Here is a 13,775-nt window from a genome sequence, read left to right on the forward strand (position 1 = left end):
GATGTGGTCGGCAAAGAAAGGAATCCCCAAATCCTCGTGAATTTGCCTGTTACTAACGTACCAAGGCGCGTTAGTAACAAAGCGAAGACACTTGGTTTGCAACACTTGCAGCTTCCGGACATGGCTGCTGGCAGCTGACCTCCAGATCGGGCAAGCGTAATCCATCATGGGACGTATGAGCTGCTTATAGAGCAGCACGCCGTTCCTGATGGACAGGCCACTTCTCCTATTGATGAGCGGCCTAGCACACCTAATCGTTGCGCCGCCTTCTTTCCCAACTGGTTGACGTGCGCCGACCAGGTAAGCCCGGCGTCAAGGGTGACCCTCAGATACCGCGCTGTTTTGACCCATTGGATCGGCTGTCCGAGAAACTGCACTGCTCTAGGCTGTTGGATGCGTCTTCTCGCCGAAACGAAGAGAACGGCGGTGCTCTTCGAGACGTTGATAGCAATCCTCCAGGCCCTGAGCCAGAGCTCCAGTCTACTGAGGTAGGTCTCCAGATACCTGACCAGAAGCGTTGGGCTACGGGACGTGTCTACGAGAGCCGTGTCGTCCGCGTACTTCGCTAACTCGACGTGGCGGGACGGAGTGGGTATGTCGTTGACATACAGACTGAAGAGCACAGGGGAGACGAGTCCGCCCGCATGGCACGACGTGTGGACGTGGCCGAATGGAAGGACGTTTGGAATGTCCGGTCAGCGAGGTAGGAAGATATGGTTTTCAAAAGATACGACGGGAAGTTGAGGACGGTCAGTTTGTATAGGAGGCCTTAGACCCAGACTGTGTCAAAGGCTTTGGCCACGTCCAGGAAAACCGCGCCGGTTAACCGCCTCTCATCGAGGTTTCTATTGACCCTTTCGACGAGGCGAGCCAGCTGCATCGCCGTGCTGTGCCTGGGTCTAAACCCAAACTGCTCGTCGAGCAGCAGCCCGCGTCTGCTCACCTCGTGTAGGACCCTCGTTAAGAGGATCCTCTCGCAGAGCTTGCCGACCGTGTCGAGAAGACTGATGGGTCTATAGGAAGAAGGTAGCGTGGGGTCCTTCCCCGGTTTCAGTATGGACACCACGCGAGCGTGTTTCCATGCCGAGTGGAAGTGCTGCCTGCGGAGGACCGCGTTGAACACTTTCGTGAGAAAGGTTATCGCGCGTCGTGGGAGATGTCTCAGGACCCTGTTCGGTATACCGTTGGGGCCCGGAGCCTTGCCAACCTTGGGTCCCTTGATGGCCTGGGCGGCCTCCGAGGGACTGGTTAATTTCGGTTCACTTGCGGGGGCATACGCGTATGCTCGCATCGCCTCGTTAACCATGTCAATTACAGCCGGGTCCGACGGGTTGTCTACCGGCTGGAACTGGACCTCAAGGTTGTCGGCCAGGGCTTCTGCCTTCTCGGAGTTCGAGAGATCCAGTCCTCCCGGCACTAGCAACGGGGACGACGGAGTGGGGACACGCATCACCCGCTTGGTCATCTTCCAAAGCGACTGGTCCTCGCAGTCCAAGGATTCGAGCGTGTCGCTCTACTGTTCGTTCCACCACTCGTTGAGACGATAGGTCACCGACCTCTTCAGCCTGTTGACCTGGGCCTTCAGAGCGGGGTCCCTCGTGACCTGCCACCGCCTCCTCAGCCTTCAGGCGTATTTCATCCCGAATACTAGAGGACAGAAGCGGTCGCCTGTCAACGCGGGGTCGAAGCTTGGGAGCGAACGCTGCTGTGGCTTCCAGGATAGCACTGGTCAGCTCCTCGACGCACTTGTCGATTGCCTCCTCGTCGTTTACCATGGGATTCCCGGGGAATCTGCTTTCGAGGTAAGCCTGGAATGCACCCTAGTCCGTTCTCGCGAAGTCCGGGCGATCAGGCAGGTTTTGAAAGTACGATCGGCACGTGGTGTCGATGAGGACGGGCAGTTGATCTGAGCTGAGCGCGGGGCCGACAGTCAGGTGCACCGGTAGGACGAAGTCCTTGATGAGGACAATGTCAAGGACATCGGGGGTTCCGTTGTGTGTGTAGGGAGCCGTGGTTGGGGAGTCCGGCCCGTAGATCAAGCTGGAATTTCTGTTGGCGTAATTCCGCAGGAGCGAGCCCCTATCAGAGATCAGCATAGAATTCCAGTCCGTGTGTTTCGCGTTGAGGTCACCGGCCAATAGGACCGGGACACCCCCGCTCAAGCACTCGGTCAGGTCCGACTCAATTCAGGGCTGCGTGGGTGCGAGGTATGCCGTCATGAGCTTCACTTTCCTGGTTGCCAGCACCAGGTGAATGGCGGTTGCTTCCAGTTGCTGCAGACCCGAGACCGGCACAGGCTAATAATCAATGACCCTGCGGACAACGATCGCCGTGCTTCCCCCCTGCGTCGGGCGGTCCGTCCGGTGGCAAACATAGTTCGCGAACCTCAAGGCCCGACCCGACGTGAGGTGAGTCTCGTTCAGGCGGCAAACGTCGACATCGTGGTCAACGAGGAACTGTTCCAGCTTCAGCTTCCTGCCGTGAACACCGTCGGCGTTCCAATAAGCCAGCCGCAAGGCCTTACCACCGTGTCCTCTAGGCCGTGCAGTCATTCTCGGCTACGAATAGGATAACGGTTTTGAGGACGGCTCTCGGACGTGCCTCCCCGAATGGGAGGGAAGGGACCGCGGCGAGGAGACGGCGTGTCAACTCGACGCAGGCCTGGATAGGGAGGTTCTCCAGGAGATCTGAGATGCCCTGGAGCGGGGACTGACACTTGGGTGGGGTGGGGTCAGTCTTCTTGGGAGCAGGTGCGGGCTTCTTGGGAGTGGGTGCAGTGGGATTTGCCACCGGCACCACAGGACCTTAGAGACAGCCTGCCGCTGTCTGTGCAATGGCGCCGGATGGCGTTGGGGCGGTGTTCTTCATAGCCTCAGCCTTGACGACGCGGCCACCACGGACCACGTGGTTCCACCCAGGGCCCAAGTTCTCCTGTTCCAGAGAAGGCTTAGCTGGCGCCGATTTGGGCGCTGGCAGGCGCGTGGAGACGCCGTCCTTTCGGCCGCGATCCCCTTTCGCACGCTTTGCAGCGGCCGATTTAGCTTCCTTCCACTTACTGCAACCTCTATAGTTTGCAGTGTGGTTTCCCCCGCAGCTGCAGCACTTAAGCACACTGCTCTGACGTTCCGCTTATAAAAAGCTCTGGTACGGCAGACAACACGAGATTCAGAGACCGAGGCCTTGCAGAGGCCGGTTGGTGGAGACACCGAGGCAGGCAGCAACCGGGCGAGATGGAGGCCATGTCCGGCAGACAAAGGCTTAGTCATTCACCGAGTTCGGCAGCCATCTCTTGCGGAGAGTTTAGAAAAGAACGGTCAAATTTTCGAAAAATCAAAAATTGCTGGAAATTATCTGAAAAGCGCACAAAACCAACAAATTTTGAAAATATTGGAAAAATTTTAATGTGATCTCTGTATGACACTGCTCTGACGTGCCGCCTCTAAAAAGCTGTGGTGCGGCAGACATCACGTAATGCAGAGACCGAGGCCTTGCAGAGGCCGGTTGGTGGAGACACCGAGGAAGGCAGCAACCGGGCGAGATAGAGGCCGAGTCCGGGAGGCATTTCTTGGGGAGAGTTTAGAAAAAATTGGTCAAATTTTTCGAAAAATCAAAAAATGCTGGAAATTGTCTGAAAAGCGCACAAAACCAAAAAATTTTGGAAAAAAATTTGGATTTGAAATTTTTCAATTTTTTTTTTTTGGTTTTGTGCGCTTTTTGGACAATTTCCAACATTTTTTCATTTTTTGAAAATTTTCAAAATTCCCGACCCCACCTGATGCCTTGCAGAACCAGTCTATTTCGGACTGTTTCCAATGTGTGACGAATGCGGTCTGTGCATGATTCGGTGTCTGCAAGGACCGGTCTCTGTATGACACGGTTGTGACGTTCCGTGTTGATAGCATATTCTAGCGCAAAGTTAAGGAGCAAGGGAGACAAAGCATCTTGTTTTAGACCGTTCTCGATGAAGAATGTCTCAGATACATATTTACCTACTCAAATTTTCCTACAGGTTTCATTTAAGCACATTTTTATTAGACTAATTACCTTCTTTGGTATACCAAATTCAATGAGAATATTATATAACACTTCTCTCTTCACAGAGTCATAGGCTTCTTTGAAATCTATGAATAATTGATATACGGTCCCACCAAACTCCCATTTTTTCTCTAGTATCTGACAAATGCAAAAGATCTGATCAATCGTTGATCTGTTTCGTCTGAACCTACACTGATGTTCCCCAATAATTTCATTCGCATATGAAGTTAATCTTGCCAAAAGAATGTTGGATAGAATTTTGTATGAGGTTGATAGCAGCGATATTACCACACTCAGTCTTGTCCCCCTTCTTATGAATAGGAATAATTATGGATTCCTTCCATTGTTGTGGTATCTCTTCCTTATCCCAAATTAACTGAATAAGCTTATGGATCCTCATATGCAACCCTTTGCCACCTGCTTTAATTAATTCTGCTGGAATCTGATCAATAACTGGAGATTTATAACTTTTCAACTTCCCAATGGTTAGTTCAGCTTCATCTAAGCTAGGTTCTGGCACCAACAGTTCAGCTGTATGCATTTTAATCTGTCTAATATCACCAGTCTCATGAACATTTAAGAGCTCGCTAAAGAAATTTTTCCACCTATTCACAATTTTTATTGGATCTGCAAGCAAATTGCCACTATCATCCTTTACCAAATTGGTCTGGGGTTGATATCCTTTCTTAAAGTTATTAATGCCTCTGTACAGGTCTCTGATGTTTTTTTCCTTATTATTTGTCTCAAGTTCAGCAATTTTGCCCTTCAGGTATTCCCTTTTCTTATTCCTAAAGGTTCTACTAGCCTCACGTCTCACGTTACATAGATTATCCGCATTTGTTTTGCTTGGGTCCTGCAACCATTGAAATTTTGTTTGCTTCCTTCGATCTATTAATTTTGAACATTCTTCATCAAACCACGGTTTATTTTGCTTTCTCCTGTAGTATCCTAGTTTCTCTGTGGCCCAGATTTTGATGCAGTTTCTGACATTTTCCCACTCCCTGTTGATGTCCACACTTTCATAATCTTCATTTGTCTCTAAAATTTGAAATCATTCCCCTTTCCTCAGAAAAATGTGAAATTGTCCACTGGGATCGTGCCCCCCCCCCCTCCCTGCACTGCCACTAAATCTAACTAATAATTCTCTAATTCGCTACTCACTGATTTCAGTGCCCCAGCCTTATACAGACTCCTTATGTTCCTTGTCTCTTATCCTTTTTCAATTGCCATGGTCGTGCCAAAGTGTCCGTCCTGGTCCAAAGCTTAGTTAATATTTTCGTAACAATGCTTTTTTTAAGGTGAAAGGTTCTTAGCATTACGCCCAACCCTCAACCCATAGATCCATGGTATCACTTAGTCTAGTGCATCGCCTTAGACCTGTCCAGCTTGGGTGACCCTACCATGAGCCAAAGCTCCGGCCGGCATAGTCCTAAGGGCCAATTGAGCACCTCTGCCCCCATCAGGGATCGAACCCCAATCGCCCAGCCCGTAGCTAGTCACTATACTGACTGAGCTATCGCGGCTCATGCAGAGCTATGGTTACTGGAGCCAAATTTAGGATGGGGGTGAGGGAGGGAGAACCAAATACTGAAGAACAGATACAATCATATGATATATTTTCTGTTCTTTCAGTTACTGCAGAAAAAATGCCAAACTGCTGCCACTGCTCCATAAGACTTTTTTAAAATGTTGCAAATATTTTTATGGTTACATCACATGAAATAAGATACCGAAAAACAATCATATTAAAAGATATGGAGGGAAGAATCAAATGGAGGCACTTCTGCAACTTGCCATAAAAGTAAAACAATAAAATATGAAGACATAAGAACAGTTCAGTTATTTTTCTTTCAAAACTTTGCAGCTTTTCAGTCACACTTCATAACTGCAATCAAGGCAGTTTGAACAAATAACAGTAAGTGTCCCTCCGCAGTCCCGCACCTCGCATCGCACGTCAGCTCGGTTCAGTCTGCAGCGAATGAAGCAAGAACAGACTAATGAGATGAAAACACAATGACCGAAGCAGAACTGCGTGCTCTAGCGCATAAATATGCTAGAGCTATGGTAAAGTCTTGCCCCACAACTTGCGAACTTAAGATGCATGTCTCCTAGCTTTTTCTACTTTATATGTGCATCTTCTACATGATAAGTCATTTTCTGAAACCACATCACATATCTTGTTGATGCTGTAAGGCTGGCAGTATTTCACCCTCCTGCTGTTATGATGGTCTTAGAATGACCATTGTGACCAAACCTGCAAGTTCAGAGTACAGTATTTTACACAAGACCCAAAACATACGAGGCTATGCACTGTCTCCATTAATCCCTTGTGCATTATGTTTTCACAAGCTTCTCTAATGCCCCATGCTCAGCATTATTTTGTAACTTTAGGTCTTTCATTAGTTACTGTGATTTAATGCATGCTTCTTATTTGTCTCTTATCTTACATCTGTAAATCTTACTGACAAGACTTGCAGACATCTTTTTCACTACCTTATCCCTATATATAGTCACTGTTACTGCCATGTTTAATATTACCAACACATGACTGCTTTCAAAACAAAATTTACCCTTCCAATGAGACAAAGAAGTATCACTGTGCCTCCAAACAGTTCTGTAAATCTCCTACAGATGTCAGTACATTTGCCCAGTTGTGTAATCAGTCAGACTTTGATATCCATAGGACAAGGAAAATAGTGGGTTAAATGCTTCCATTGTGGTGCCTGCCATTGGTAGCATGAAAATGGGTGCCCTTCTATACATGCACTTAGGGGTGATGAGAATACCCATCGCCCTGATGATTGAGGCAGCAAGGACCTCTGAAATGTCGGTAAACTTCTACCAGACTACACGGTGCGACAACCCAGAAGACAGTCATCTACAGACTCACTGCTCTGAAAACTTCAAATCGTACATGTACTCCATGTTCTTTTCCAATGCCAAGGCCATTATTTGGCACATTTCAGTCAACAGAACATACCTGAAATGTCACTTGTCATTAAAGTTTTTCCAAAGCTTTTATTCTGTCTCAGGATTCTTTGATTTCTGATGACAAAAAACCTTCCGACTATCACCGTTTCAAACAACTACTTCTTCCTCCAGTCTTTCATACTTCACTAACATCATATTTTACATCTGCAGCATGATTTCCAATTCCTTCTACCTCTTGAATAATTTTACATTTTCCAATAACCACGAAAGATCATAAATGCATGTGTGCAGTACCACACAGATTAATATTCATTCACACGCCACAGCTGCTTGTGGCTTGGCATGTGGACACAAACAGGAATTGTGAAAGTCAACATGACACTTGAAATAAGCAGTGTTGCCAAACATGTTACAAATATAATAACATCCAATTTCTGTTTCAGGAAAAAAAAATGTGCAGGTTGTTTGAATTACATACATGTGTTACGTGACTTACCCGTCACAAACTACTTAATTTAAACATAACAAAAGTATCAATTAAAAGATAAAATTACAAAGACAGGAAATGTTTTCTCTATTCTGTGCTTATATGTGTTAGGCAGCATGTTTTTCCTCAGTTCCTCTTATTTAATTATAGATATAAATTCTGCTGTCTTGTGGTTTCTCCCAATGCATAGCCAGAAAAAAATGAAGTGTGAAAATTGGGGACAAAATCAAAAGATCAACTAAAAAACACCGAGGACTAGCACTTTAAATTTTATGAGTTAATAAAAGACAGGTGTCCACGTGTCACTGGAGACACTGAATTAAAACTACATACAGCAGAACTACTGAAGGTTATGTAATTTAAGATGGCAGAAAAGATAAATTATTGCACTACAAAAAAAGAGAATAAAAACCATAGATCGCAACACAATACATGTACTGGATGTCCTATCTGGAAACTTGAGAACCAACACACTTTTAAAAAAATTAAAAACATGACAATGCTTAAATCTGCTAGACCACCCAGAAAATTCACATGGAGATGACAGCTTTAATTCCCTGTGAAACATTTTCGCTTATCCGATGAGTATGGAGTGACGGAGTGGAAACGTTTTGCTCCGACACTACCTAATCTACTCGAGCGACACTTCTGATTTAGGTACATCACAGTCAGTGTAAAAGCTGAGCAACTGCTTCCTAAGATCAAATATGCTACATGTACTTATGCCAAATTTTCACTTCATCATTTCACAGAAGATCCTTCCTCTAACTCCACTCCGCATAAAATGCTTTCTTCTAGCACTCTCACTAGCATGTACACTTCCTACTTGCCTTTTATGCATGTCTTCGATAAAAGATGGAGATATATAACCACATAAACTGACACAAAAAGGTTGGATAGAACCAAGGGGCAATATGTGCCACTGAAACAAAGCGGCCAGCAACATTTCTGGTCCTCCAAGATTTCTGGACCCCAGATAAGAGGTTCAGCACCATAGTTTATTTGACAGGAACTTTCTGGGTGTGAAATAAAAATGTAAACACCCAAAACAGTGAAAAAAAAGGACTGCAAGATATTTGAAAATGAAATTCAGGGAATGAAAGTCTACATGAAACTGGAAATTATAATTGGGTAAGATCAGTGCCCTTGAAATCCAAGTATGTTTGTGTATTCCGTTCACTACTTACCCAGCACATATGCAAACACCAGCTTCAGGTGAGATGTGAGATGCAAATATGTAGGAAATCTTGTATCCTCATCTCCTTGTGTAGGCAGCAATAGAGCCAAAATGCACACTATTGCCGCCACAACCACCACATAGTTCGGAGTCTGTACGCGGCCTGCAAATAAAAAACAAAACAAAATGAACTAGTAGTGCCGATCTCCAACGACCACAAAAGATGTGCACGCATAAAAGCAACCAATTCTTGATTTAAAACACAAATACAAAGAAAGCTAAAATGGAAGTGCTCATTACAAAAGATGTCACACTTCTCATTCCAATGTTTCTGTCCAAAAGGAGGGATGCAACCTGATAACAATTCAGTCTCGTCAACTTACAAAATAATAAAGAAATACCACACTTACATTACAGTAAGACAAGGTTGTCACCTTGGTCTCAGATTGTTGACATAACAATATTTCTAAAGCAAGTGCTCTGATTCAAGCATCATTCACTTTAGTTCAACAGAACAAAGTTGTTAGAAATAGAAAAACACACTTGATGGATTGCACCATTATCGGTCAACCAACAAATGTTTTTCGATAGCGTCTGGGGACAGCGCTGTCTGTTTACAGGTTTGCAGTGTCTCCTGGAGAGAAGCAACATTGGGCAAAGTTATCTTATGTACAGTCTACTGTAAAAAATGACGGTACTTGTGGGTTATCGGAACATATTGCTTTAAAAATAGGTTAGGTTAATGTGTGTGTGGATAACGACATATGCTTGAAAGTTATTATATTTTATTTCAACGGGTATACTGATACGCATGAGCAGTTTTCCGTGCAAACCAAGTACAGATATTCGACTCTCCCGTTTTGTGTCCCGATAACCAACAAGTACCAAAATGATGGAATGATAATGTTCACATGACTGTGTGTGTGTACAATATTACTTATACTCGAGCATCATGTCCTCACATTATCACTGGTGGTGTTGACTACTATTACTATAAAGGCTGAGTAATGGAAGAGCTGTACACAATTTATGCAACTTCATCTGTTGTGCAACCATGAATTTCTTATTATCACAGCTGTATGGTAAGTAGGCAATCTACATGATCTATAAGCTTCCCTTTTTTCTCCGTTGGTAAATAAAACTTGGGTCAGTTATAAGTCAAATATGATAGTTGCCAGAAAAGTCTGTTTTCACAGAAATCACTGAATCAGGTAGCTCTCTATAAAATGTCTTCACTTGAAAATTGAAAGTCTTTCAAAACAGAAGTGAAAGTTGCCATGATACACAACGGCAACGCTTCTTGCAATGCTTTTGTACACTAATGTGCATTTGCCCTCAAGCAACCTGGCTTTTGTTAAATCAATGTTTCTCATACTTACTGAGCATAATTAGGTATGTTTCACATGACACCCAGCGCTTCACAACATTATAAGACATTTAACAATGATTTTACACTTGTAAAAAACAGACAGTTGCATGAAAGCTGTTTTACTATAATACCAGAATGGAACACTGCAGCATTGCTAATAGCTTACAAATGGGCCTTATGTCACACATGCCACACACCCCTACCTTGCCTGTAGTCACGTGCATCAAACGGCTGCTGCAAACTTCCAGCTGCAGACAGATCTAGCCTAGGAGGAAGCCTCTGAAATACTTCATGATCTAATACTGGACCACTCTGTTTCCCTGGCAGCAGAGTGGCAGCTACATCTTGCTTCCCTATCGACTACAAACATAATGAGCTTGATGAATAATCTTTTATCAAGTTAGAACAAATTCTTCTCAGGCTACAGCCATCAGGTGGTTGAAAGGTAAAACACCGGCATTTTGAGAACCATCCTCATTCTTGTCCTGAGGGTACTAAAGACCGACTTCAGCACCTGGAGGACAAGGGCAAAGATGGTTCCCGAAACACTGGCGTTTTCTTCATTAAGCCACTTGACACGGCTGGTAGCCCGAAAATAATTCATTTCACTTAGTCACTGTGAAAGCTTCAGATCATACGTGTATGGAGTTACTAACAAACCAATGTTTTGGTATAATTCTGGAAGAAGACAGGAAAACACTTTAACAAACTTAAAATTATTCATTGTCAGGACTTTTTCCTTCGTCTGTTCTTTAAAACCACAACGTTTCCGAGGCTGGTTCTGTCTCCATCTTGTCGTGGTTTTAAAGAACATACGATGGAAAAAGTCCTGACAATGAATTATTTTAAGTGTAAACTACCTCGTCAAAACCCTTTAGAATTGAACTTTAACAGACCTTCAATTCTACTAAATAAACGTACTCAGGTATGAAGTGGCCTTTCAACTCAGTGGCAACTTGATACAAAAACATTTATATAAAATAACCATTTCCCTTAAGAATGTCTGATGTGAAATCAAACCGTGCGTCTTTGCTGCCTTTTATAACAGCAATAAAACCGAACAACTTCCTTTCGCCTCATTTAGTTATGAACTGCTGCCTGATCTTTTATTCTGGTTTTTCTTGTCCTGAACCTTGTATCAGCCACTGCTACCAAATGTTCTGTAATAATTAGCACGCATACTTGGCTGAGCATGAAATTCAACATAATTCAACTTCCACCTAAACTTATATTCAATTTTGATGAGGAAATGGTGAGGAATGGTGTCAGTGCTCTTAATTAAATCAAATGAATGTACGCATGACTAGGCGTGTTAGATTATAATCAAAATATATGACACTGAATGAAACGGCTTTCCCTCTGTTTATATCTACACACGCCCTCAAGTTCTTATTGATTAGCCTGTCTGGAGGCTTAACGATAGCCCGATCACCATACAATTCAACAACAAGCTGGTAATTTGTCATGAGGAATCTCCGTTCAAAGAAGAAAGCTGGGTCAACTTATGATTGGATGACAAAGAAAAGTTTAAAGGGATTTTTATCAGGATGTTTTAAGCTAATTATTAAGTGTTATTATAAAAAGTAAAAAAAATAGGTCTAAGAAAATGTAGTTGACTCTACAAACTGAGATAATTTTTCAACAGATTATAATAAAGAGATCTGCAGAAAAGTGATGATAGACTCAATAATACATCACACTCATTCAAACATGATGAAAATGTTGTTATGCATTCTTTGCAAGAAGTGCATAATGAGAATGCATTATGGGCTGGTCATGTCTGTCCAGTTCATTCAACTCAAGAAACACTGGACAGGTTTGGATAAAATTTGATATGAAGGCTGCGCTATTCTGCATGACCCCAAAATCATATTTTGGAGTATCCCACAACTGGTCATCAGAAAGTTACGGATGAGAAAATTAGTAAGTCAGACACTGATGTGCTGTGATTTGGTGGCCAATGTGAGAACTATGAAACAAAACAGATTTAATACCGCCAATTATAAATTTCAAAGAACACAAAAGTATATTACGTGTATTCCGATATGGAATACACTTTCGAGCTTGTTTCCGCAATGGTTACGATCTTGATCTTCGTATAATTAAATTTTACATTTGCTATCATACAAGAAACTCCAATTACCAAGACACAGCACAGTCTCAGGTGCATTTGATTCCACGTTATGTAGCTAAGGCCTAGTGAACCCTGACGGTAGTAAAGGGATATCGTGATCCTTGTGAAGTCCTTTGAGCAAGAAGACTTAGCAAGTGGGTCGCTGAGTTCATGCACGACTCACCTGCTTGGTTGTGTGGTTCTGCAAATATATCCTGAACTTGTCAGTGACGTTACAATTGGCTGGTGAGATGGCACTGTGTCTGACAACAATGTCAATACAAAACTTGGGCCTGATGGAGCCTTCAGGGTCCACAACCGTGTATTTGTTCGGTGCTGTACACAGAACTGAAACGGTAATACAGTCAGTAAGAACGAACCTCCTAGAAGCAAAACTGGTGGGCAAGTTAACAGACTAAGTAAAATTTGAGGTTCTAACAGAGGTGCATAGGAAGATGGCTGCCTTCTAGGTTGTACCTTAGAGTAGTCTGGTAGAAGATTACCGATGTTTCAGAAGTCCTTACTACCTCCATTATCAGAGTGATGATTCAGCAAGGACCTCTGAAATGTTGGTACATTTTAATCAGACTACACAGCACTATAACCCAGAAAACATCCTTTCAAGTTAACAGAACCTTGCAACCATTAGTAAAGAGAAGCATTGACATAGCATTTACTGAGAGTTTATAAAATGAACTGTTTCCAGATTAATCAACATGCATCAGAGTAAAGTGCACTGTAACACTGCCAAAATACAGTCAGTGCTTACCCCTGAATCTGATCGGGAAGTCATATGGATTGTAGAGGGTGAGAACCTGCTTGTGAGTGCTCTGATCTTCAAGATAGAAGGTAATCGGTGATGGGTACACAAACACTGGGACCTGTACAACGCCTGACTGCATGCCACTCTGTGCACCTGCAATAAATACAACACATACAACAAATACACTAAAAGTGAAATTTACTGCAATAGTGATAAAAAACAGCTAAACTATCAACTAATAGCCTTTATTAAATAAAGACAGCCCTCATTATAATGATAAATATATATGAAAACTAGATGGATATAATTATAAAAAAATTATGCGCAATATTTTGCCTGTTATCTGGGATGACACAATAAATCAACCAAGGTAATTAAATGACTTTTTTGATGTTCATACATCACCATCGCAGATTTGTTACTCTTTCTCACAGATTCTGGAAGATCAAGTTTTTAAGAATTTTCAGACTGAGACCATAATAGGCCCCTGGCCTAACACGTGTAAGGCTGATGAAGACACTCACACCGTAAATTTTATGAACTCTTCCTAAAATCTTCGTGCATTCAAACAAATATCTAAATAGTTGTGAAGGTATAATGGCCTGTGTAATATTCAAATAAAATGGTAACACCAAAGACTTGAACACTACCTACAGTCAGAATCCTATCTTCAAAACAACTTGTGATAGTAAGTGCAAGTATAAGCAGAAATGATTCTGTATTTCACAGAGACCACCAATATTTTTCAAATAAGACTCTAAGTGTCCAGCACATATTCTGATAATAGTACTGATTATTTATGCAATCCTGCAACACAATACAAATAACATTGTCATCGCACGCATAAAAAGTACGCCTGACCAATAGCGTTTGTAAATAACCTCGAAACTGTAAGTGTAG

The 13,775-nt window shown here is 43.2% G+C and overlaps 1 protein-coding gene across 4 annotated transcripts; it reads right to left on the reverse strand.

The window, feature by feature from the left end:
• Positions 1 to 5,634: 5,634 nt before the first annotated feature.
• LOC110829300 (motile sperm domain-containing protein 1) lies at positions 5,635 to 13,763 on the reverse strand. Of its 4 annotated transcripts, none has more exons than XM_022062884.2 (6): positions 13,526 to 13,763; positions 12,882 to 13,028; positions 12,297 to 12,460; positions 10,203 to 10,359; positions 8,641 to 8,793; positions 5,635 to 6,289 (listed from the first exon to the last, which is right to left on the reverse strand). In XM_022062884.2, exons 2-6 carry the CDS (start codon positions 13,012 to 13,014, stop codon positions 6,255 to 6,257), a joined length of 642 nt encoding a protein of 213 aa, XP_021918576.1. In that variant the 5' UTR covers positions 13,015 to 13,028; positions 13,526 to 13,763; the 3' UTR covers positions 5,635 to 6,254. The 4 variants fall into 4 exon arrangements, with proteins under 4 accessions (XP_021918576.1, XP_021918575.1, XP_087201279.1 ...); XM_022062883.2 differs by having other exon boundaries at positions 13,530 to 13,762; XM_087345153.1 differs by lacking the exon at positions 13,526 to 13,763 and adding an exon at positions 13,400 to 13,519.
• Between the last annotated feature and the right edge of the window lie 12 nt (positions 13,764 to 13,775).

Source organism: Zootermopsis nevadensis, unplaced genomic scaffold, assembly GCF_977971745.1.
Source record: "Zootermopsis nevadensis isolate Lab colony 2312 unplaced genomic scaffold, Znev_1.0 Znev_ptg000008l, whole genome shotgun sequence".
Taxonomy (NCBI): domain Eukaryota; kingdom Metazoa; phylum Arthropoda; class Insecta; order Blattodea; family Termopsidae; genus Zootermopsis; species Zootermopsis nevadensis.